The following is a 27,500-nucleotide window of genomic DNA, read 5'->3' on the forward strand; positions in this document are numbered from 1 at the left end:
AGTGCACTGGACCTAGAGAACCAGTTGGGGTTTTGCCTCATGTCAGTTAAAAAGACAAACACAAGACTACATTATTATTACCAATATTGTACAACTGAAAATTGAAAACATGTTGCAAAGTCAAACAGATGTCAATTTTTGCTGTGGCATGGTAGGCAATTACTGTGCATATACATTTAAAAACATTACAACACAAAGTATAAAAACATATTTTATATCCTATTAAAAATCATGTGTACTTTCTCCCCTACTTTATTCTTTGTACACCAAATGACTGTAGGTTCATTAATCCTTCAGTTAAAATCAATAAAGTTGCTGATAACACCACCATTACTGTTCTAATTACTAATGACAACGAAACACATTATAGAAAAGAAGTGCCTCGTCTTATGTTTTGGTGTGCTTCCAACAACCTAGTGCTCAATAACTCCAAGACAGTGGAAATGGCCATTGACTTTCCGAACAGCAGTTACAATCTCTGCCACTAGAAATTAATGATTCTGTAGTCAATATGGTGGAATCCTTCAGATTTTTGGGCACAACTATCACAAAAACTCTTAGCTTGGATCTTAACACTACCTACATCACTAAAAAGGCACAGTAGCAATTGTACTTCTTACGGCAACTAAAGAAATTAAATATTTCCCAGCCAATCCTAGATCAATTTTTCAAAGCCATAATTGAAAGTGTAATCACATTTTCCATTGTTGTCTGGTTTGGTTCAGCAATGGCACACACCAAAGATAAATTATAGCGTGTTGTAAGGTCTGCTGAGAAAATAATTGGCTGTACCCTTCCACCTGTTGCAGACCTGTATACATCTTCTGTCATTAACCATGTCAAAAGGATCACCACAGACTCATCTCACCCTGCTCATCACTTATTCCATAAACTCCCCTCTGGTAAACACTTCAGGTCACTTAAAACTAAAACTAACAGATACCTCAATAGTTTCTTTCTCAGAGCCATAGCTCTCTTAAACCAGTAATCTAGCCAGACTTCTTTGTATATTCATGTATTCTGTCAGATACTGCATGAATGTGTGTGTGTATGCGTTTGTGCAGCATATGTATATGTATGCATGCGCATACACACTACACACTTACTTCCAAATTGCACATCATGATTTGCACATCTCCTTTATAAATGTACTATTCTGCAAAATAATATGAAGTTTTTCTTTTTAACTTATACTATTTATGTTATAAGTATCTCATGTTTATTACTGGCGAATAAAAGTGATTCTGATAAAATACAAATATCAGGGCAGCAGATATGCAGTCAAATACTTAGTGGAACCCGTAACACTGTAACAGTGGTTAACTGTAAGAAAAACGGTAACCATTCCATCCCATTAGCCAAATTCAATCCATCATTTACAGTGTATAATTTAGTATTTTTCTCTCTGTATTCATCCCTCAAAGTCGGTGACTTGTCCTCTTACTTCTAATTGTTAGTATGAAATGTACATTAATAAATGAACTATTATTTTACAAACATATTGCACCTCAACCGCTAAAATGTAACTGCTTTTTCTAGTTCATTTTGTTATCTATATCTTCTTAAAATGTTGCCTTTTTATGTTAAACATAATAGTGCTCATTAAGTAGTGTGTTAGTAACTAATGCGTTCCAACTGGTAATTTCCAGAATTGCAAATAAAATCAATGTTCTGCTAAAGTTAACAGTATCCATTAATTAAATTTACTAATTCATCTTCCTGTGTTGCCTTAGTTTGTTTTTATCATCAGTGTTCTCCCTAGTGTCTTTTAGCCGGGCGCTCCGCCCGGCTGTCATCTTGCATGACGTTGCACAGGCAGATTAATGATCTGCAGAGATGGCAAGGGACGAGCGGGCAGGTGGGCAAATACTTTAGAAGCAGGATCACAAGTGGGAGAGGCGTGGAGCATGATACATTATTGCCGATCACTCAATGCTGAACAAGCTAATAGCGGGAATGAAGCGCAGCAGAGTTCACAAACAAAGAGTATGGGGAGGTGGGCTTTCGAGAGGGGGCTGTACATGACCCCATCCGCCGCTATTATATTTGCACATATTTGGACCTATGTCCATATTGCAAAAAGTGTGCAGAGCAAAAGTTCTGTCACACTGAATTGCTGAGGGTTTTGTTAAAGTGGCCCGTCTGCCATTCCTTTTTTTGTTCATATTTTGCCCTGCCATAGTGCAAGTGTGCATTGAATATCCAACAGGCTCTCACTTTCCCACTCAAAAGTCTTATTCATAGGTACTTTAAATTTTTTCCAAACGTTTTACCAATATGAGTAAAAAAAAGTGTTCAGAAAACAACACTACTCAGTTATTTCATAAAAGAGACTAATGAAGGTGCGGCATCAACTCCTGATGTGGCAATTTCAGACAAGGACATTGCAGAAGCTGGTCCATGAGGGAAAATCTCTTCAGCACACACTCTGCCAATTGATCAATCTAAGCACCGCTTATCCGGCATAAACAAACAATTGTTTAAAGATTTTGATTGGCTAATGGTCAAAGAAAATGTTATGTGGTGCTCATTGTGCATGAAATATTCAAACAAGCAAAAGGAGGAGTTACTTTGGGTAAACGTGCCATACACAAGAATTCGAAAAGAAAGCTTGCTGGAACATGAAAAAAGTAAAACGCACATTGAGTCTTATGCTGACCTTTTAGGAAAGTGTGTACTAGAGCAAACTGGAATCGGTCAAATTGAAAGATCTGTATCTGTTTTAAATAACTTACAGAGAGATGTCTTTGTGGGAGCTTTAAGATCCATGTATTGGTTGGCAAAAAATGAGTTGCCACACACAATGTTGTTTGAAAAGCTGTTGGAACACTGTAAAGAAATAGGTTGTTCCTTTTTACAACATCTCGATATTGGTAAAAATGCACATTACACTTTTAAAAGAATAATGCAAGAGCTGCTGGATATCTTAGCATCAGAAATAAAGTCCAACACACTGAAAAATATACACGCTGAAAATTTTTTCAGTATTCTGTGTGATGAAACCACAGACATCTCATTTGTAAAACAATTAATTATTTATATTAAATATGTTTGCCAGGTCACTAAAGAGGTCAGAATTAGTTTTATATCAACCTGCAATATGATTGATGGCAAAGCGGAGACTATAACCAACACACTGAGTGAGATAATGGACACTCTAGGATTTAAAACTGCTAATCTAGTTGGACTAGGGTCAAATGGAGTGGCTGTTATGATTGGGAAACATAAAGGTGTGGCAAAACTGCTTAAAGATAAAATATCTGGACTCTTGGTCAACTGCCACTGTGTAAGCCACCGATTGGCCTTTGCAAGTGCCCAAGCAACAGCTGCTATACCTTATTTAACAAAAGTGAACGACATCTTAAGGCAGCTGTTCTATTTCTTCCAAAATTCTTCAGTTAGAATGGCTGGTTTTTAACAGAAATCCAAAATACTCTGAACATTCCCCAGATTGAGCTGAAAATAACCAGTGACACTAGATGGCTGTCTGATGACTTTGCAGTACTGTCACTACGACAGTGTATGAAGAGTGTCATAGCTGTGCTGGAAACAGAGGCCACTGAATGAAATGACATCACAGCTGAAGGATTAAGCAGATGTATTAAAACGTACAATTTTGCTTCCTCTCTGATGATGCTTTCATCATCTTGCTAGATGCAAGATTCCTGAAATATCAATTATTTCCAGCTTTTCAAAAGATTTCAATGCAGAAACTCACGATTCAAGTGAGTCTGCTGAAATTCTTTTCGATCATTACTCCAAAGTGGTAGTCGTCCAATTTTAAAATTTGAAAGTAGCAGGCAAGAATGGACAGTTGTGTCAAAAATGATCAAAATCATACAAAGACATCAGTCCAAAACAGATTTTATTAAAAATGAGAATGACGCCAGAGCTCACAGTCGTTTCCAAATTTAGCCAAACCAGCTCATATTGGGCTAGTGATCCCAATGAGCACAGCTGAATGTGAAAGGGGGTTTTCTGCCCTTAAAAGGATCAAGACATGTTTGAGAAATCACATGAATCAAAGCACGCTAAATAATCTCATGCTGAACTCCCTGGAGTGCCCAGATCCTGGGGACTTTGATTATGGGAAAGCTGCAAACAACTGGACCTCTAGGAAGAAAAGAATAATAAATATTTAACTGAAGACACCTTCTACATATGCAAGTTGGCTTTGAAGAATATTTTTAAATTTTTCTTCATTAGGTTTTCTATACTTTTTTTTCATTGCTTTCACTTTTCTTCTTGACAGAGACAATACTTGTGCCTCTTAGTTTGTCATAACAATTGTTATTTAAAATTTTTGTTAGGGTTGCCGGATCCTGAATTTGATACTTCTTAAATTTAATAAAAATATTCTGGCATAAGTGTCAAACCTTAAAGAAAGAAGACATATTGAGCATTGGAAAATAAATAATAATAATTAACAAATAAAAATAGTGCACATTTAATTTTCCCCACCACAAAACTTCCCCATCCGGCCCCACCCAGCTACTTTTTCCTACCATCCGGCTGGGAAAAATTTCTGGGGAGAACACTGATGTTCATCTAATTATTTTAAGTCAGATATTACTTTCACATTCAATATCTACAATGGCTTCCAAAGGTTTTCATATGTTACTAGGTTATAAATTCCATCTACATATTTTGTTTAAATTTGTACATTATTTCAAAGTCAAATACTCAAGAAGAAAATGTTAAAGTACTACATACATATTTTGGCACTTCAGTATTATGTTTTAATAAATCTAATCTTGCATTCAAAACTTTCTTGAAGAGTACTGACAAAATATATAACACCTAATGATAAATACAATTAGACATAATGATCTTAGTACCTAAATCTGTGATGAATTTGATGACCTACCTCAGCACTGAAATGATTCTCTTAACTGCATCTCTTACTACACATTTTGGCGAGATGTCCAGAGATCCAGCTGCTGCTCTGAGCAGATTCTGTATATCACCAAGGGGTTGTCCATCCAAAGCCATAGTTACAGCCAGCTCATGAACTTTTTCCTTTTCTGATCTTGACATATCATACTGAGAGCTATATGTTTTCAAAAGTTCCTGTCAGTCAAAAAAATAACACTTTGCTGAAAAAAAGCTTTTTATTTCTAAGTCAAAAGCATGAAAGTAAAGTTGTGTCTACAGCTGTTAACACATTCTCCAGAACTAAATAAAAAAGTGAAGCTTGGGCCAAGTCAAAGTCATGATCAAAATTCATCTTAGAATCTGTGCCAATTTTTTAAACTGAGGTACACCAGTATCATCTCAGTAACCTGACCAATTTGAAGTTTATATACCTCAAAGAGAGAGCCAAAATCAATCACTGAACAAAATGCATAGGTAATGCAATATGTATTTACCTTAAAGAATATTTCAAGTCAAAGTTACTTCACAAACATAGTTATATGCATTTGCAACACAAAATTGTGCTCTAAAGCTAAACATTTTTTGTAAATTAAAAAAAATATATATATCTTGCCTGCATTGGTACTTGTCAATGGAGGCTGTGAGGCATAAAACATCACTTACTGATGAAGCATCAAAAGTTTTAATATAGGAAAACATGCTTTCCTTGTTTCCAAAACATGTTTGTGATGAGAAAAGTGGAAAAATAGTTTCATTACATATTCCTGGTACTACTTTTTTCCATGGTAACAATATGTTTTCTATTCACTTGCATGAGTTCTTGTATAAATACAGAAGTAAATCAAAAGAAAACCAGCCACACACCACGAAAGGTGTTCACTGTGAGTTGGTGTTTCATGAGAAAACCATGTCTTGAGAGGGTGAAAGGTTGTTTTAATATGACTGAATCTCATAATATTGGTGGTTTTTGCTTAAATGATGTATAAACCATTGTACAATGTGTGTAATTGCAAATACTGTCTTGGCTTGAACAATGCATGTATTTGGTAAGTATTCAAGCTTATTTTCCATACCCAGGAAGAAGTAACTTTGACTTGAAAAATACCAAACCTACCCATTAGGATTAGGAGGAAACTGGAATGTCTGAAGAAAAAAAACCAACACATGGACACAGAAAGAAATTGCAAACCCAACACAGACAGTAACCATGCTGGAGTTCTAACCCAGTCTTCCGAAGCTAAGAGGCAGCAGTACTGATCACCAAATTACTGTGTTGCCCTAATGTCAAATTTAATGTTATCTATATATTTATCTGTCCACATGAAGTTAATATAAATTGGACTATCAAAATGAAAAGTTTGCTTAATTCCTTGTCCTCTGAAACTACTGAGGTATCAACTGCATACAGTATGAATTTTTCAAGAAAGATTCAATCTACTAGGCAAAAGTAATTCTGAGAATTCCATCTGAATAGTAAGATGAAGGTAAATGAAGGAAATGTGCCTTAAATGAGCAGATTGAAAAGCAGGTAATGCAAATATTTTGTCTAAGTGCAAATGAAAATGGGAACAGTGGTTAACAACTGTAGAAAAAGGTTACTCAATAAACTGGTGCTTAACAGTTGAGATGCATATGCTTATAGTAATTCTAAAATTATTATATTTTATATGTTAAACTAGCAAAATACTCGTGCTTCACAGCTGCGAAGTACTGCCTTAAAATTTTTATTAAGAAGAAAATTAAACCTTTTTAAACTGAGGGAAAATATACCAATAATTATTTGTTAAGGATCTCTTTGTATAACACATTGTCAGTTCGGACCTCCGGTTATAATATGACCAAGCTGTGCGCTGAGCTTACTCTTGAGCATGCAACGTACAGTTGGCCATGTGAAAAGTAATCTTGTCTCAAATCTCACAGCTTGGATTGCTGCTGTCATAATCGGTTTGAGTTTCATGGTGTGTTTCAATTACGACAGTATTTGCAGGACTTGTGTTGAAGTGACATTCGGCATCTGTCAAGCATTGTAAGCATACAACCGGTTTCATTGGTAACTTCACATACAGCTTTTGAGAATTTAAACATTCATAAACATCAAAGTGTCCACTACTAAAATCGTTACCTGTGAATCTAAGATGTTTAAGAGGCATTTGCGGTTATCGAAAGGTGTAAAATATTTGGCCATTTCGGTACACTTGAAAGCGACAACTGAACAATTCAGCGGCGGCCATAAACTCACATGCAGAACCATAGGTGAAGGGCTTAAGCATTTCACTCTTATAGTGCTCCTGTGTAGTATAATTATCTCCTGTACCGTCATCAGTCCACACCTTGAACCTTTCCCAGTCATTCAATACGTAAGACACAATGTTCCTCCGGATATCAAGAGTGAGCCTGATATGGCCATGCAATACAAGTATGTAACACAGAGAATGGAAAAGGCAGGTGCCATCTCCGGGCATGGAAACCACTCGGTAAGTGACAGTTCTTTGATCGATGGTGATCACCTCGATAGACATGTTAATGGGGGTACAGTTGGAATGATAAAGGAAATGGGTACCTGAACAATGTAAAGTAAGTCTAAAATACCTACACAATAACTATAATCATAATAAATGAACAATAAAACAGCGGAGAAGCCATGGATTAAATAAAAAGACTGTAGTTATCAGCAGGGAGACGTGAATCCCTTGGCGAAGTAAGGAAGGGAATGTAGAGACCGGAGCGACAGACGGCCTTATATAGGCAGGCAGCCAACAACGTGGGAGGCGTTGGGATGGGGGACCCAACACCGCCTCACACGGTGACCGAGCCGCAGGCTATGGACGTATATATGTACGTAAGTAGGATTCAGTTAGCGTTGGGAACCCGCGTACCCAATTTCTTGAAGATGGGCCCATAAGTAACAAAGACCGTTGAAAAGTTCAATATGGCGGCCGACTGTGGCATCATACCACCGAAATAAGTACGTACATTGGTTTCAGTTAGCACAGGGAAGCCGCCTACCAAATTTCGTGAAGATGGGGCCATAAATAAGAAAGTTTAACATAGCGGACGTTGTCGACCATTATGACTGTTACGCGTAGAATTTCGAAATGAAACCTGCTTAACTTTTGTAAGTAAGCTGTAAGGAATGAGCCTGCCAAAATGCAGCCTTCTACCTACACGGGAAGTTTTAGAATTAGTGAAGAGTCAGTCAGTCAGTGAGGGCTTTGCCTTTTATTAGTATAGATAGATGAAATGGAGTATGCATGTTCACCCCGTGTCCACTTGGGTTTCCTCCCAGATTTCACACAGTTGCAGGGTAAGTGAATTGGCACTTTTTAATTGGACATAGTGTGTGTGTTTGTATTCACACAGCTATGAACTGCCACTCTGTCCAGAGGTTGTTCTTGCCTTGTGCCTAATGATTTCTAGGAATGACGGCAGTTGCCCCATGCCCCTGCCCTGAATAAGTAGGTCAACAAAATAGATGGAGAGATAGACCTACACGGAAGGTAGCAGCATGTGAGTAGAAGTGTCTCAATCAAGAACTTTAATGATCAGAACAAAAGAACATTTAGAGTTCATTTGAATTTTAAGGAGGAAAGTAAACTGGCTATGCAGTACAAATTAGGTACTGTCACACACATATGCTTAGGATTCAGCCAAAGGGTCCGATTCAGGGCGATCAAATGGGAGAAAAGGGTTGGTAATGAGTATTAATGCCTTCCTCTTCTTCCTACAGACCTACAGAAGACTAACCCAATCTTTGCAAACCATTCCATCCAGCCCTGGTGACCTCACTTTCTACCACCTTATTATAAAGGCCCTTCCACTAACTAATTTTTGTGTTGTTTTCAGCCATTAAGACCAGTATTAATCTTTAAAACTACTCTTTTTTTCACAATATACGGGGAGGATCCACAAATCTTTATTTGTGTGTATTTTGCCTTATTACACTGGCGTAGTTAGTAGGATTTAGTGCTAGAAATGACTGAAGGGCAGGATCTCAACATCATTCTTTCCACCATTATGGAAGAACTACAAACAGTGAAGATTTAGTTGGGGGAAATGGAGGCCTTAATCGAGGTGACCGAGTGTCATTGAGCAGTTTGTAAATTGAAGAGGACAGAATGGTCTGCTTGCTTATCCTGACAGGGATGTGTTGCCCCTTCCAAGCCTACCTGCTGCACCACGGAGCTGGCAGATAAGCCTCGAGAAAAACAGCCAGGCCTTCCTCACTGTTTCAAGTGTGGGGAGGTTGGACACATTGTCTTTGCCTGTCCCCAACTGAGTGAGCCAAAGGACTGTACGTGGGTGAAGGGAAGAAGGCATTGTGCTCTGACTTACCCTTTATTCCTTCCTTACACAGGAGTGTGTTGATAAATGAGCACCGGGTAACTGCCATGTTTGATTCGGGGAGTAATATTTCCATTGTTGCAGTTCATTCTACCGTAACAATGGTTGAAAGGTAAGACCATTCTAACTTTTATACATGGGGAAACACAATGGTATACGTCTGCCTCCTGTGTGATCAGTTATGACAGCGTTCGAAGAAAACTAATGGTGGCCATTTTACCTAATCCACCCTATGCTATCATCTTGGGGCAAGACTGGTCTGATAGTAAAGGCGGTATGTATAAAATCACTCCTGTAGACAAATTGGACAGGGAAGACCCGCACTCGGATGACCTCATACCATGTTTATTATCAACATCCAGGTCTCACGTCTCAACTCAGTGTGATATAATGGAAGCACTTACACCTGTCCTGGAAACAACTCCAACATCCGAGGCAACCACAGGGATTGAAGCTTAAACTCCGCTTTTACTGGCTAGGAATAAATGAGGAGGTCCACCGTTACTGTACTGTACTGTCCGGAGTGTCAGTTACATGAGATTCCCATGAATGACCAAGCTCCTTTAATTCCTCTGTCCGTAACTGGAGTCGCATTTGAACGAGTCGGCGTCAACCTCATAAGTCCTTTAGAACCCTCTGCCCGAGGACACAAGTATATTTTAGTCAGTATGGATTATGCTATCCGATACCCTGAAGTCCTTTCTTGCACATAGCGACATCAAAAAAAACAATGCACGGGAGTTAGTAGGGTCTCTGCGACCAGGGGACCCCATTTACCTCTGAGACATTCAGGGAGGCTACTAAGTTACTCCGAATAAAACTTCTAAAAACCTCTATCTATCATCCACAGACCAATGGACTTAAACAGATGTTAGGTAAGGAGGTCAGTGAGGATGTAAGAAATTATTAACAGTTACTTCCCCTCATTTTGTTTGCCTATCAGGAAGTTCCCCAAGCCTCGACTGGACTTTCGCGTTTTGAACCACTATATGGGTGACAACCCTGGGGCATATTGGATATCTTAAAAGAATGATGGGAGGAAGAAGCTCTCCCCTCCGTCAATATATTGCAATATATCGCAGAGTTACATAAGATTAGATAAAACTTGGCCTATTCTAAAAGCTCACATGGACAAAGCTCAATCAGCACCGGTTCAACATTACAACAGAAACGCAACCCTCTGTGAGTTTGTTTTGGGGAATTGTGTTATGGTTTTAGTCCCTACCTCTCATTCCAAAGTATTGGCACATTGGCAAAGTCTATACAAGATTAATGAAAGGAAGTGGCCTCATCAATTATTTGGTAAATCAACAAAATTGTCAGTCAAGCAAACAGGTAAATCACATCAACCTGCTGAAATCATGGAAGGATACGGATGCAGGTCCCTCCTACAGAGAGCCCCGTTCCTTCCTCATTCAAAAACACCACCTCAATCTTGGTCTTAATTTGACTGCCTATCAACAATGGGAACTGGAAACAGTGATCTTGTATGTTCCTGAGGTAGTGAGCAAACACCAAGGTCGAACCTCTCTAATTGAACATAATATAATCACGACCTGGGGGAAATCGTTCGGGGACATCCTTATCGACTTCCTGAGGCAAAAACAGCAGAAGTAAAGCTGGAGATCAAGCATATGTTGGAACTAGACATGATTGAAGAAAACTACAGCCCTTGTTCGAGCACTATTTTCTTGGTCTCTAAGCCTGAGGGGACTTGGAGGTTCTGTAGTGACTTCCAATGTCTAAATCAGGTCTCTAAATTTGATGCTTATCCGATGCCCCGAGTAGATGGTCTCCTCAAGTGGCTAGGTAATGCTCAATATTTGACCACTCTAGACATGACAAAAGAGAACTGGCAAATTCCCTTAACAGACTCTGCAAAGGAAAAGTGGGCACTGGCAGTATAGAGTCCTCGCATTTAGTCCGTATGGGGCTCCAGCAATGTTCCAGTGATTGGTGGATACAGTGCTTCGCCCACACAGTTCCTACTGTGCTGCCTACCTAGATGCTATTGTCATCTATTCCGACACATGGGAGGATCACTTACTCCAGGTCCGAGCTGTATTCTTAACACTCAGTAAAGCCGGCCTTAACATAAACTCCAAGAAATGTTTCTTTGGATTACCTGAGGCCAAATACTTAGGCTACTTAGTGGTTGAGGGGACAGTTAGTCCACAGTACTCAAATAGTGATGCCATCATAGAGAAATGGATCCTACAAAGGCTTCATTTTTCGGCTGGACTGTCCTTCTCCAAGTTGGAGAGGTGGCAGCCTTCTACAGCTGATTTTCATCTCAAGTGATCCTTGATCATTGTTTGTAATCTGGTTGCGTGTGTCACTGATTTTTACTTTTCAGATTCAGGTTTCAAGGCAGTCAGTTCACTGATGATGGTGTATTTCTATAAATATCTCAGCACAGAAACAAATTGGCAGTTGTAGGTTTGTCAAATAAAAAAAAAGTGCAAACCTGAATATGAATTCACTAAACAATTCATGTCAGTTTCCTTTTTTCCTAAGTTTAGTTTCAGCCTTATTCGGAAGGGATTAGTTTTACATCAGGAGGTGGGATAATGTAATTTTTACCAGTGGACACCTGTAGTTTTAGACCTCCTGATATAAAGCTAATCCTGTTGGAGGACCAAATTATAAAGGGATGTTTAAGCAAAGGCATTACAAGCCCTGTGTCCTTGACTCCTGTTGCACCATTGTGCAACTTCACTGAACAGCTGATTGATTGTATTCCGCTCCTGTATGGTCGGTTCAAGAGCAATGGCAAATGGAACGTGACATTCTATGCATATGACCTTAAACAAAATGTAAACAATGAAAACAAAATATAAATTCCTAAGTAATACATTTGGCAGAGCTATAAAATAGTGATTTAAAAAAAGATGTTGACTGTTCTTGCAACAACTAAGAAAGAGTGTTACCAAGCAAATATGAGTAGGAAATTCGCTATTTAAAATTTAGAATTTGTAAAAATAACTAACTTTGTTTAGGATATGTGCATTTTCCCACCAAATTTCAGGCCCTACTCCACAATATGATATTAAAACATCTCCACTCAAAATTCTTTGGTATAATAAGTAGAACACTTATTGTTTTCAATTACCTGGTCACTGTTCTTCAGGGAGATAATGAAACTTTGACTGAGTGTCTCCAGATGAGCAACAGACTGCTGGAGATGATTCAGAGCCTTCTCAAAGTGCACAGGAGAATTTTCTGCAAGGTGGCTGCTGTCTTCAGAATTGGTCCTCTTTAGCTTATCGCTGATCTGTTTAACTGCTTTAAGAGCTTTTTTAGTTAACTCCAGACGGGTTTCTTCTGTTAACTATGTAATAAAAATATAAAATGATAAGAATATAAAACAAAAAATTACAATAAACAACTGTTGTTTCTTAGTTCAAGGAAATACATATAGAGGTGTATTATACAGTCATATGAAAAAGTTTGGGAAACCCTCTTAATTGTTTGGATTTTTGTTTATCATTGGCTGAGCTTTCAAAGTAGCAACTTCCTTTTAATATATGACATGCCTTATGGAAACAGTAGTATTTCAGCAGTGACATTTAGTTTATTGGATTAACAGAAAATATGCAACATGCATCATAACAAAATTAGACAGGTGGATAAATTTGGGCACCCCAACAGAGATATTACATCAATACTTAGTTGAGCCTCCTTTTGCAAATATAACAGCCTCTAGACACCTCCTAAAGCCTTTGATGAGTGTCTGAATTTTGGATGGAGGTATTTTTGACCATTCTTCCATACAACATCTCTCCAGTTCAGTTAAATTTGATGGCTGACGAGAATTTACAGCCTGCTTCAAATCATCCCATAGATTTTCGATAATATTCAAGTCAGGGGACTGTGATGGCCATTCCAGAACATTGTACTTCTCCCTGTGCATGAATGCCTTTGTAGATTTCAAACTGTGTTTTGGGTCATTGTCTTGTTGGAATATCTAACCCCTATGTAACTTCAATTTTGTGACTGATGCTTGAACATTATCCTGAAGAATTTGTTGATATTGGGTTGAATTCATCCAACCCTCGACTTTAATAAGGGCCCTAGTCCCTGAACTAGCCACACAGCCCCACAGCATGATGGAACCGCCACCAAATTTGACAGCAGGTAGCAGATGTTTTTCTTGGAATGCGGTGTTCTTTTTCCGCCATGCACAGTGCTTTTTGTTATGACCAAATAACTCAATTTTTGTCACAGTGCTTTTTGTTATGACCAAATAACTCAATTTTTGTCTCATCAGTCCAAATCACTTTGTTCCAAAACGAATCTGGCTTGTCTAAATGAGCATTTGCATACAACAAGCGACTCTGTTTGTGGCGTAAGTGCAGAAAGGGCTTCTTTCCCATCACCATGCTGTACAGATGTCCTTTGTGCCAATTGCGCTGAATTGTAGAACAATGTACAGATACACCATCTGCAGCAAAATGTTCTTGCAGGTCTTTGGAGGTGATCTGTGGGTTGTCTGTAACCATTCTCACAATCCTGCGCATATGCTGCTCCTGTATTTTTCTTGGCCTGCCAGACCTGGGTTTAACAGCAACTGTGCCTGTGGCCTTTCATTTCCTGATTACATTCCTTACAGTTGAAACTGACAGTTTAAACCTCTGAAATAGCTTTTTGTAGCCTTCTCCTAAACCATGATACTGAACAATCTTTGTTTTCAGATCTTTTGAGAGTTGCTTTGAGGATCCCATGCTGCCACTCTTCAGAGTAGAGTCAAAGGGAAGCACAACTTGCAATTGACCACCTTAAATATCTTTTCTCATGATTGGACACACCTATCTATGAAGTTCAAGGCTTAACAAGCTAATCCCACCAATTTGGTGTTGCAAGTAATCAGTATTGAGTAGTTACATACATTCAAATCAGCAAACTTACAAAGGGACCCAAATTTATGCACAGCCAGTTTTTCACATTTGATTTAATTTCATACAACTAAATAATGCTTCACTAAAAATCTTTGCTCGGAAAAACACCCCAGTACTCAGATGTTCCTAGGAAATGAAAGACATACCATTGTTATCTTTTTTGTTGAAAGTAGAGTAAATTATTATGCAGGCTGAGAGGGGTTCCAAAACATTTTCATATGACTGTAAATGATTTTCATTTGTTGTTCATTATAAATTAATGAACAAATAAGATTAAACCAAATAAAGATGAAGTATAAACTTGGTATCAGATCTGATGAAGAAACATGCCATTAAGCACTGACAAAAGTACTTTTAAAAAACATCATTCAAATACTACTATCTACCAACATACTGTACCTACCTGGTAATGTAGTATACATATGATCCTGTGAATGAAAAATATACTTCTGACATTTTTATGAAATTTGACCTAAAGCAACATCCATTAGTACCTACATGCTGAATAGCTGGAGCCCAATTACCTTCCTAATTGTAAACATTAACCTTAACATCTATTTGTCTCAACAGATTAAAGCCATCTCTTTCAGTGTTTCCACATAGCTCATATCCCTGAATCCAAGAATCACTGTATTTCCTCTTCTTTGGATTTTCTTTAGTTTTGTCATATCTTTTTCATAATAGTGAGACACAAACTGTACATAAGTTTTCAGATAATGCTTCACTTGTGCACTGTATAGCTTCAGAATATCATCCCTTGATTTGTGTTTGACATGTTCTTCTATATAACATAACATCATATTAACATACTTAATTTTTTCTATACATTGTGTGCAATTTTGCTTGTGTACAGTGATGGGTCTACTGCATTCCCTCATTCTTTCTCAAAAGATCTAATAGTTTAAAAATATTTACATTAGAGTTCATCTTTCCAATTTTGAATTCTGCTCCGTTCTAACTTTAACGATTCTGCTGACTTTAACGCATTCAACAAACCACCTGGTTTAGTGCCATATGGCAATTTAAAAAGCTCGCTAGTTACAATTTTATCTAGATTATTCATGTAAATTAAAAATAGCAGCAACACTGATCTGTAAAGGTCATAATTTTAACATTCCTTAATTTAGAATCAGTTCCTCCGGCCATAACTCCTCGATTTCTGTATCTGAGACAATTTTACAACATCTGCACAATGAGCAGTAAACTCCCACTTCTTGTTTTTTTGATCACTCTCATGCATTACCTTATTAAAAGCTTTCTGAATATAAAGATTTGTTTGCATATGCCCCTCTAAGTGAATACTTTTGGTAGAAATTAAATATATTGGTAAAACATGATCTGTACAATCTAAAACTGTGTTGACTATACAATAATATACCCCACCTTGAGATGTGTTGCTCAATCATTTCTTTAATAATTCCCTTCATTAATTAAAACTTCATAAACTTTAAGCTTAATGGTGTTAAGTTACTAGGATCATCCCACAATTGTTCCTCCCCCACACTACGCAACTCTTCAATTCCACCCGGGTGGGGGGTAAACGTTAACACTATTCAAAGTTATTGTCTGTTTTTACCTGAATTTTTATTACTCTTTAATTTAATATTGGTTTTTTTGTATCAGTATGCTGCTGCTGGATTATGTGAATTTCCCCTTGGGATTAATAAGGTATCTATCTATCTAACCATCATCCTTAAGGTGCTATATAAATAAAATGTATTATTATTATTTTACCTTTTTATAAAAAGAGGACATTTGCTAGCTTCCTGTCTTTAGCAATTGCCCTGATGTCCAGTGATTTCTGAAGAAGAGACATTAAAGGAATACTCCACTCAAAAATTATGTTTTTTTATATGTTACTTAATACATGTAGTTTGTAGCAATGGCTGAGAAAAATTAATGTTTTCATGCAGAACACGAGTTTCTATGTATTCTATGGTGAAAGAAGCTGGACAACAACACATAACAGCTCTTGTGAGCTAAAACAGTTCCTAAGATTCCTAATAAATCAATTACAGCACCTCCCCTCAAGTGTTATCCCCATTATTACAAATTAATAAATCTAGACCTCTCAAATAATGTACACCTCACATTATTGCTTTAACATACAAAATTAAAATATGGTCACTGAATACTGACTATGAATTTCTGCTGATGTACTCTGCTATTTTTAGGGCTCTCCTAATTAATACTTGGGCAAGTAAAGATCCCCCCAGGGAGGTTTCCCATTTGTGAAACTGAAAAATAACAATGTATGAGACTCCCCGTCACTGCAAAAACTTGTTGACAGAGCTTTATGAGACAATGGAATGAAAGGAGATGGATGAAGAAGAGGAAAAGAACAGGTTAATTTAATGAAAGTAAAAGAGTATTAGTTTCCACAATGTTTTCACATATAAATCTAAACCTCAGTGAAAAAATAACACAAAGCTGCCAGTAAACTACTTATCACTTTGCAAGTAGTATGCATCTAAAAGTATGAGTGCATATTTCATCTAGCTACTGTGCTAGAAAACAAAAATAGAAACCTACAGCACTAACAAACACTTGGTTTTCCATTACTCTAACCATTGCTTTAATTTTTCTGTCGTTGTCTGTTAAACGTCATGTTATAATTAGTGCAAATATATCATACATTTCTAATACTTGTTATTATGTGTTAAATGTATGCTACCACCAACTGCAAAAATTCCAGATATCTAATATACAACAAAGCAAGTATGAGTGGTGAGCGGTGTGGTCTCATACTTAATTTAAGGAAGTTAGAAAATAAATACACATTACAAATTATTCAAGTTAATTTAGGACATGGTTAACAGTTTTGAAAGTTGGGGTATTGTATATTAAATATTTCTGTAACAATGAGTCAAACTCAAAATATTTCATTTTTTTTGTGGGTGTCCCTATTTGGACCCATTTTGAATATATGCATGTTTTTACCTATTTTAAATACAGTATATGCATTTTTGTAGGTATCCATTTATTGTAATTTGATTAAAATTTTGCACGTATTCCTTTCTTCACAACTTTTAATTATTTATTACAGCAATATATCTATTTATCACCTCTCAGTCAAACACCAGTGCCACTCAACAATCAAATTTTTTCTATCAACCAGTAAATCTCATGTGAGGGACTAAAGAAGAGATATTATGTCTTTGTATTACTTATGGAGTAGACTACCAGTTCCTGTGAGGATAAAATGAAATCTGAACATCAGCATCAAAACAGATACATACAATTAAGTTTTGTCAACATACCTTGCAACACCAACAGCACAACCACGAAAGCACAGCGTTAGCACTCACAAATTTAGTTAACCATTTCAAGATGAAGATGTTACAGTGGTCCAACAAGCGTGCAAAACACTAACACTAACTAACCAAGACACCCATATCTGTTGATGTTTGGCTAAACGTTCACTCACCAGTCTCACACCATGACAGTTCATCAATCAATCATTCAAAAAATGGGATGCTTATAAGGGCCTTAGCTTTCAGGCCCTACCAATCAGAAACAAATTAGAAGCACCAGGCATAAAAACAAGCTCCCAAAAAAGCAATATTCTTCTAGATAAGTAACTATATTTAGAATAGATGGAAAATTTGAAAAAATAATTAAGAAGGCAAGGTTGAACTTAATACAAACATTTTAAGAATAAGATTACTGAGGAAAGCTTTGTATTTATTAGGTACAACAGTGCAATCCATGTCCCTTCTGCCCTTAATGAGGACATCAAAAACCTCCTTCATAAAACACTTCATATACATTAAAAGAATATACAAAATATATCTGAATCCAACAGTTGGGATATTTCTAGTTTCACTGTCTTAACATTAAATTAATTTCAGCATATTAAAGAAAATAAAATGTAATATAAACAATGATAAGATTGCTTCACATTTGTCTGTTAATATTATGAACAATCCAGACACCCTTTATCTAGAATTTCCACTTACCAAGCTGACAGCCTGTGGTGAGAAGCAGATATTGTCCATAACAAAAATAATATCAGCAGGAGAAATTTTGTCAAAATATTTAGCACAGGTGTCATAAGCATAAATATAATCAGTCATTGACTGAGGTGTCTTTTTCAGGATTACTGGATCTCCTTTCCAAAACATCTTGCGAAGCCAAACAGCATAAACACTGCTTGGATACAACATTTTTCCATGTTTCCATGGGATCTTAGGGGCCAGTTTTGAAATAGATAAGGTGTTTTGGCTAGTGAGCACTGGAGCCAGGGCTTCTAAAGGATCACAGTCTTCATCTGTTAGTTTTCTGTAATTAAGACCTAATATTAAAAAAACACAATTTTAGTTCTAGTGAATGTTAAGTTTCCAAAAACAAAAAACAAACAAGCAAACCTAAAATAAACAAAAACATTAAGAATTAAATAGTCAATACTTAAAACAATAACTTTGATGAATAAGATGAATAATAAAATAGTTTTAAATAAAACAAGGATTTTTCAAGCACAATTGGTGTGGTGTGTGTGTATATTCCCTTGCTCCCCACCTCAATAGAGACAACCACACAATGCTCAGTCCCTTCTTTCTTCTTCTTCGTCGTCATCGTTTACTACTTCTTCCTTCTCTGCAACCCCCAATCCTCTCCCAGCAAGTTTCGTCTTCCTCCTCCAAACTCTGCCTCTCAGACAGGAGCGAGGCTTCTTCTTTTATTCAGTATCTGGGAGTGCTCCAGGTGGTTAATGAGGATTACCTGGAATCACTCCCAGGTGTGGTGGAAATCCATCATATGGCTCTGCAGCTCCCCCTGGCAGCCCTCATGGAATCCAACAGGGCCATACCAAATTCCAAGTGCTGGCATGCCCTGTGGGAATCCATGGTGCCACAGCCGCCCAGGAGAGCTGAAAAGAGGACTTATGACAAGATTTGAGTCAAGTACATGTGTTCTTTCCTAGAGCATTCCTGCTGTTCAAGTGCATTTGCTTTACCCAAAAATATAGACCAAGAGCATATACAGCATGTTTATACTGTTTGATTTTCTTAGAGAGAAAAAAATAAAAAAACAGCAGCACACAAAAATGGGGCTCACAGTGAGTACAAAGTGATGTAAATGACCATGAGTCTTTACTCAAAGTAGCTCACAAATAAAAAAAAATGAATGATCTTTGCAACATTCTTTGGCATTTTCTCTTTATTAGCATAATTTAGACAAATTTACAAATCTGTAGAAAAAAGTAATTACCAGGGAAAATATAAGGTAATAATTCAAAATAAAAGTAAAGTAATTAAAGTAAAGCAAACAAATCATAGGCTATAGTTAGTTCTATGCCTAGGTGGAAGAGGGAAAAAAAACCACAGCTGGTAGATGAGAGAGTATACTGGACTCAACTTTATCATAAGAAGCCAGCTGAGTGCAGCGGGCAAGTGAAGGTAGTCAAGGACTGATTTACGAAACTAACATAAGCTGTTCTTTTCCAGATTCCAATTGTAGCAAAATAATAATATTACGCCTCATTACTTTAGGCAATGTGTGTTAAATGAACAGCCAGCTACAGTGAGTACTTTGTGTAAAACTGAATTTTGCAAAGGCAACAAAATATGCATTGTGAAAAAAGGTGGTATTATATTAACAAACTGAAAAACAGAATTGTAGAAGTTATTTGCCATTGTCTTTTAGTAAGACAGTTTTTGCATATTTGGGTGCTTCTACCATAAAACAGCAACAAATCAGAGATCTTGAGTGCAAAAGTGACTTCTGGAATGCTACTAGATCCCTGAGCATATTCATGTTCCTGTTGTATCACAGCTTCCTGACCTGTTGATATTAATATAGTGCCTTATCAAGCAGTTATATCAGTATTAAAAATTAAATACTTTTTTTCTTTAATAATAAAGTGCTTTGTTCTTATTTCACCTTGGGGTGTATGTGTTTGGGGGAATGATCAGGCAGTTAGCAAAGGTTACAAGACATAAGAACTGACATTTTTGAGAGCACTAGCTTTAAGACATGAACACACCAACACATTTCCAATTTCCCTCTGCATGCGTGTTTTGTTTTTAAATGTATCTAAAACTTAACCACAGATTTTTAGCCTATTACTTGGCTCAATGTTATATACTTGGGGGATCTAACAATGCATCACATAGCACTGGTCGTGGCAGTGATCTGAAAGAGAGAACACTGGTCAACAGTGAAGAACTGCAGAGTATGTCTGGATACAAAAGGAGAAAAACTAAAAATGAACATTTTAAAACCACTTCTCTTGTCTGTGTGAGAGGGAATACAGTAGACCCCCGCATAGGGTTCGTGGCCTCAGTCGTTTGCAGAATTTCCCTTAAAACCTAAGTAATAATTGTTAGCAGAAACTGCAAAGATCCTCAGCAATTTTCTATGGCTTTTTTCGTGCCAATACAGCACTGTAGAGATAACAGGAAGCAACCGTAGAGGAAAACGCGATTCGGATGGTGAATCAGCCAATCTGAGAGCGTTCTACTCTACTAGAATTTGAAACTGCAACTTCCAGCAGTCCCGGCAGTGGCTCTGATTGGTCTTCTGCTGAGGGTGCAGGGGCTGTTGGGGTCAAAGGATGTCAGCGGAGCTTTTAAAAAGGGGGCTGGTGACCAAAAGAAAAAAAAAGTTTTTGTAATTTGTGTTTCAAGTTCCGGTCTCACTGCCGGCCTTCTGTTGGCTTACCTGTATTTATTCGCTTTGTCCTGGATCATTTTGGGGTTGGGGTCTGGATTGTCTGCTGTCTACCTGTGTACATGAGGACTGTAAGTGGATTCATTGCCATCCTGCGAAGAAAGGAGCGCTCCTGAACCCGTCCACCTGTCTTCACCATTCCTGGAACTACCGGTAGGACTATCTTTACATTCCCATTCAACACGTAAATCTCTGGAATATCTATTTTCATCATTACATTTCATCCGTTGGCGTTTTTCATGGATTTTACTGATTGTTTTGTTTGTGCTTTGTTGTATTTAATGTATAATCACCGTAAGGGGAACAGGGGTGGCATCGTTGTTTTCATTACATTCTGTATTTGCTGTTTGATTACCAGTTTGCTTTGTTTTTGCCTCTCTTTGTGACTGTGTGAGGGTCGGGTCAAGGCTGGGTGCGTCCCTGGAATCTCTCCCATAAAAATAAATAAATTACCGCCTTCTCGACGATGTGAATGTTAGCGGCACTGGACCACTACAGCGTTATTCATATCTCCTTGCAGCTGATTGACTGCTGCATTGTGACACATCTCCAGCTGAGTGTTCTCGTGTTTTCCGTTTTGTTCTTCTTAATACTTAAACTACCGCAACTGGCTATAGTTGTTTCCCAGTGCCATTTACCAGCACGCCGGAGCTGATCAATCAGTGCCGTACATTCGTTGAGCAGCCAGCTTATGACCACTGCCGGCCCCTGCAGCCTCACTGTCTCTGGGATTGAGCCACTGCACTAGACTAGCCTGCATTAATCATGTTGGCCTCTGCCTCTGTGTGCTTGCATGCAGCCAGTTCAAGTGCAGCTGGTTCAGTGATTTACTGAATTTCATCAATGGCGTCAGTTGCACCTTGTACATATTGTTCCAGTAGTTTTTTTTTAATAGTTTTTACAGTTCATCGGCAGTGTATAAAATGATCAGTGTTACAGTAATTGTGATACTTTTTGCATGAAAAAAATGTGTTCCATTTTCACTTTTTCTTTGTGAATTGTGTCATTTACTTAAAAAGTGCAGCTAGAAAGTATTTGGCGTCCAGGGGTGCATTAACCCCCAAGTATGTGGCAGTTTAAGGGCTAAAGCCCCAAGATGCCGTCGAAATGCCCTGCACCTTCTAAGGCTTCTGGCAATGAAAATGCGCTTGCATGAATTACAGTACATATAGCGGTAACATCGGTATTTTACATTCTAGCACTGCAGGTGACATATCAGTAAAGTACTGTACAGTATACAGGTTTACCTTTACATTCTTTTTTTAGGCAATGTATTAAGCTGAGTTTGAAATAAATTAAAGTGTTTTTGGGGCATATTTAGGGTTTAAACAATAAAAATAGGCATTTTTTTAACCACATCTATAATTTGCAGTTTTTCACAATTTGCGGGTGCTCTAGAAACGAAACCCCCGCGAATTTTGAGGGTGTACTATATTTTCATATTGTGTCCTACCGATTGACTTAAAACTTCTTAGAGAATTCTTACTGAAAAGAGCAATCCTCAAGGTGTCAGGCTCTACTGTACATATAGTGATTGGTACAAAAATGATCAGATAGGCAAGAGGGAATAGTCTCAACCTGGTTGTGCTGTATTACATCACAGGTAAAATCAAATATTAAAATAAATGTAAAAGTAAAATCCTAGACTATTTTAATTTAATAGTGTTAGCCTGAGAGTTACCAATGGGTTCACAACTTTTGATTGGAAATGGCTATCACCGGATGCATTTTTCCTTGGCCATGAACATGCTGGTCAAGTCAGAAGAACTGGAGTTTAGAGAACTCTTGATCAAGTATCCATCAGCCTGCCATCAGAGCTGTCATGAATAGCTTGATAGTAGCAGCTACGCTACGTAGTAGCAGCTACGCTAGTGCCGAGGTACAAACAGTTTCTGTTTCTTTTTAGGAGGAATACTTATTCATGTCATCTCAAAAAATCTAGGCAAAAGCCTGGAGAAAAACCTTCACACGCATTCTGTAGGACAACATATCTATTTAGAACACCAGTAAGAATGTAGACCTTTGGCTGAAAGCAACAGATAAGTCGGAGTACCAAACAAGTTCAAGGTTTGCATCTACTAGAGATCCTCTGGCCCCTCCTGGAATACTATTTCTGACATCTCCAATGTTGAGATCACTAAGAAGATCAACAATTATCTCTGTAGTTGGTTGAGTCTCCCAAGATGTTTGAGGAATATTTTTGTACAGGGACAAGAACAGGTTAAAGCTCCAACTTGAGCAAAGAGTTTGTGGTTACCCATGCAAGAGAGACCTATAGATATCTTCAACAACCTAACGATGGACACAGAAGTGAGGACTGGGAGGAAGTGTGGCACAATCAAGTGCAGCTAAACAACCACTGGTTGTATCAGTTGCATCTGGAAGAGCAGGCCTTTGTAGTATTTCTTTGCCTCGTTATGGGATTCAAGGCAAACATAGACACAAGCTGGTGTAAGAAGTGGTGCAAAAAGAGGTGGAGGAAGTACAAGTTAGTAAAATAGTAGAAATGTGGTAGCAGGGTCTGTTGCAATAAGCTCCTGTTTCAATCCATCTATAATGTGCTCCCTCGCCCATTAAAACTCTGTTGTTGGGGCAAATAAGAGGAACAATACAGTAGCTCCTTTTAAGCTTCTAGAAAACCTTGTATGAAGGACACTAAGAATGATATTGAAAGTACTCACTAAATCCTCTGACTGTGGCACTACATGGAGCAAGTACCACCTGTCAGCAAGACAATTTTCATTAGAGCAGGGTAAAGGCTGTACTGGAAGCTTAAGGTGGACCTAGGAACACCATGGATATACGTGGGCCAGATATTGTATCCTGAATTATGAGGGCAGATAGTTTTGGTTGAGCTGAACATGCCTTGAGAAAACTAGATGGTGAAGACCAATGAGAGAGAAAAGGCAAAGAATGTAGAATTTGTGTTCAGGTCCCACTGAAGCAGGTTACAGAAAGTTATGTAGCTCACTTCTTTTGAAAGGCCTACAATCTACTGGATATCAGAAATTGCCTAAGAAAGGCCATCATAACCATCAATGAGAGTGTTAAAACAGCCTTTACATAGCTGTGCATCAGAATGAGTGAGCCATGGACTGGTGTGTCCCATGATGTGTGCATTTAAAGATGCCTGGAATAATCAATAACAAACTCATGAATCTTTGTAAATGTACTTGTTACCTTTAAAACATTGTTAAATAAAGAGGCTGAATCAGAAAAGTAGAACAGCCCATCATTTGTATTTAAAGGATTCTTTTGTTCTGAGCTATTACACTGATTTTACTGAAACTCCATGCTGTTATGCAGAACTGTATAAAATGGCACAGTAATTATGGAGGCCAAAAAAAGCAGAAAAAGACGGCAACCTTGGCTTAAATCATGGCTTGGTATAAATTAAGAGATGTCTGTGTTTACATTAGTCATTTATAATTCACTGTCTTGCTGGACCCATGAATGGAGGCTACAATGTCTTCACAGTTACATAAATGTAAAAAGTAAAGGAAATTTAGTCAAATAAAATATCATTTTTGAATAGCTAAGGCAGCCATGAACAAGGGAAAAAAATCCATGCTTCAGACAATTAGATTCTTTAGTAAGTCTTTAACTGGGTTTATACTTCACGTGACGCAATACATGCTCCTGCAGACATTTCTGCTACTCAAGTGGAGTACTGTTTATACTTGTGTGGGTACTTTACGTAAATCTGGAAGAATTCACCAGGTGGCAGCACGAGAGAAAACGTCAGAGTGAGAAAACGTTTGGCTTCCCTAAGTTGTGAATTGCCTGACACATCCAATACATTCTTGCCACAATATATCTGAAAAGGATGAATGTTTAATGATCTATCAATCCAGGAATGCACACATTCCATAATGCATCAGGCATGAGGCAGAAACAATCCCTGTATGGAACATAATTTTTTTCTCTGTGGCTCTAATATGCTGCCATACATTCTGGTGCTGTTGTGAAGGTGCAAAAAAAAAATAAAACCACAGAAGATGGTATGTGAGACCTTTAAAATGTATTGCATCATTATGATGGAGAATATGATACGCCTGAATATAAAAGTATCATGAATGCATTTTTATGTCAGCATTTTGCTTCACCTCATCAATCCACTCATGAAACATCACTGCACGCACATTGATCCTGTAGGATCTGCAAAGTGGCATTCTATCACATGTTGATAGTAAACAGAGACTCTGACATCACTTTCCAACTTGAAGATGCTGCACCCCAGATTTTTTACTGGTATTGCAACTTACACATGCGTTCATTTCTGAGGATGTGCTCAGAGGATGCGTAAAATGAATGCTGGGAACGTGTGGCAGCCATGATGTGTGCGCGTAAGTGTTCTGAGCGTGAAGTATAAACTAGTTCTTATACTGTTATCATAATTTTAAAGTGGAACTTAGAATTTAAAATTGATTCCATTATATATTCCACCAAGCAGAAATGTTTCTTAGAGTAAGAAAGTCTATACTCTGCAAAAAAATGATACAATTTGATGTTAAACATGCATAAGGTAGTTGTTGATGGTGCCGGAGAATACTTTAATTATGGCTTGATTACTAAATGCTGGTATAAATTTTACTGTACTCTGTACCTGTCCAAATATTGTCCCTATAAAGCTATGCACTTAAAACACAGCCAAATATTCTGTCCAGTTTTCAAGATTTTCAACTATTTTTTGTTAGTATGGGAGCATTTAATGACCAATTACTCTACTTTATGAAAAGAAACAACCTCCACAGCCAGAGTGATTAAATAAAAGAACTATGAAAGAGGTTAAAAGTATATTATAATTCAAAATCCTGTGAACAGAAATGTTTCAAATCATATCACATCCAACAGTATTGGTTAAAATAAAAAACAGAAACCATGACACCAATTACATCCATGTTGTCTAGTATGCCACACAGATACAAATGTATTAATATTAGAAATGTCAAAAATAGCATTTTAAACACAGATCTCTCAAATTCTGATCTGATAAAACTTCAAATTGACTGCAAATGCTTAAAATGTAATTTCTGATTTTTGTTAATTGTGCAGTTCATATATTATTAACTGTTTGTATAACATTATAGCTATAATAACAATGTGAATACTAAAAATGATGCCATGTTTGTGCCTGTTAATATGTAATAAATAAATCTTAAATCATGTATGGTGATTAACATTACAGACCTGATAATAGTCAAAATAGCCATACCTGTTGCAACTGCCTTCAGTTTTTTTAGTAGCCGTATATGAGTTTCTGGTTTGATGCGATTTTTTACAAGATCTGAACAATCACATTTTTCTAACAAAGTAAAGTAGTAAAGCAGGCGAAGATGATCAGTGCCTTCAATGCTGGGGTACACATATTTTGTCATGTGATCATGAAAATTTTCAGGATTCGACTTAAGAATTTGCAAGAGACCCAGTCCTTGTATTCTGTCTTCAATTTCAGTTGTGGAAAGTCTGTTAAAATAATAATAAAGAACAGGGCACCTTCTAAGATTATGATGAAGCAAAAGGGGTATTTAAAAAATAAATTGAAACAAAGTATCTACTAATCTTATTACAACCAGGGTCACAGTATGTATTGTTCAAATACTTGACTCAGGTCTTGCATGTGTATTGCTTTAAATATTGCTGTTTTAGATGCTTTTTTTCATAACATTTGAGAAAAAGCAGAAATCTGGTAACACAAGATTACTTAATTTTTCTGCCCATCTTGATGCTAGGATTTATAATTTTCAATTTATTTTTCTTACACTGCTTATGCTAATAAAAGGACTTGTTCTTAAATAATACCTCGTTTTATAATGATCAACATGTACAGAAATCCTTTTGAACATGTAAAAATTCTCCAAAAAATTACTTCCAAATGTTCAAAATTGTGCTCCTGTGTAAGAATATTGTCATTTCCTACACTTTATTATGTATTTCAGGTTAGTTATAAAATAGAAAATGTACTTCTATATTCCAACACAACAAATAATTGCAGCATTATGAACAAAGCTTCATTTTCAGTTTACTTAAGCATCACAATTCTTGTATTAAATGAGACAGAATAACATTATGGCAGGAGGTTCAAAAGAGAGAAAATTTAGAAACAACTCTAAAGACAGGTTGCTAGATCAGGATGAGTTAAATGATTGTTGTTGGATTGGTGAAGGAGGGGTGCAGTTTTAAGTGCACCAAGCTGCAGTTAATGCACTTAGGTATCAGATTAATAACCAATAATATATATCAATAATATGTATTTCATATGGGACCACTATTGCTCTACCATTTAATGTAATTTCCTGTACCTGTGAAACATTTAAAGGTTCAGGTTTATCAGCCTGGTAGTACTAGTTACATTTGTTTTTTACAATGAAAACATCTATAGTATTAATTTTTCTCCTTGAAAGCATCTATCGGGCACTCATATAAGGCAAACAATAATGTTAAAATCTTCAACTGCACTCTAGGTGCAATAAACCCAAAGGGCACACAGTATGTCTTTGCCTATTCTGCTTGAAAAGTAAGTTCTGCTTGTCTGTTAAAACAGAATGAGCACTTGAAGAACTTTTAATACTTTCATTTTCATTATTCTTACTTGTGAAACTACAGTTTATTTTCTGTAGGTGTGTTACCTATTTATAATGTTGCATACTTGTCAAATGGCTTTTTATTTTGTTTTGGAAAAGAAATGTATTCCACAGGCTCATAACATCCACT

General features: G+C 37.1%; 1 protein-coding gene across 1 annotated transcript in view; it reads right to left on the reverse strand.

The window, feature by feature from the left end:
• nbas (NBAS subunit of NRZ tethering complex) overlaps window positions 1-27,500 on the reverse strand; it is a 418,366-nt gene that overhangs the window by 133,685 nt on the left and 257,181 nt on the right. The window contains exons 43-46 of the mRNA XM_039748931.1: window positions 26,002-26,252; window positions 18,074-18,408; window positions 12,329-12,547; window positions 4,868-5,070 (exon numbers count right to left, since the gene is read on the reverse strand). Coding sequence (XP_039604865.1) covers window positions 4,868-5,070; window positions 12,329-12,547; window positions 18,074-18,408; window positions 26,002-26,252 — 1,008 coding nt within the window. The remainder of the gene's footprint in view (window positions 1-4,867; window positions 5,071-12,328; window positions 12,548-18,073; window positions 18,409-26,001; window positions 26,253-27,500) is intronic.

This window comes from Polypterus senegalus, chromosome 3 (assembly GCF_016835505.1).
Source record: "Polypterus senegalus isolate Bchr_013 chromosome 3, ASM1683550v1, whole genome shotgun sequence".
In the NCBI taxonomy this organism is placed as follows: Eukaryota; Metazoa; Chordata; class Cladistia; order Polypteriformes; family Polypteridae; genus Polypterus; species Polypterus senegalus.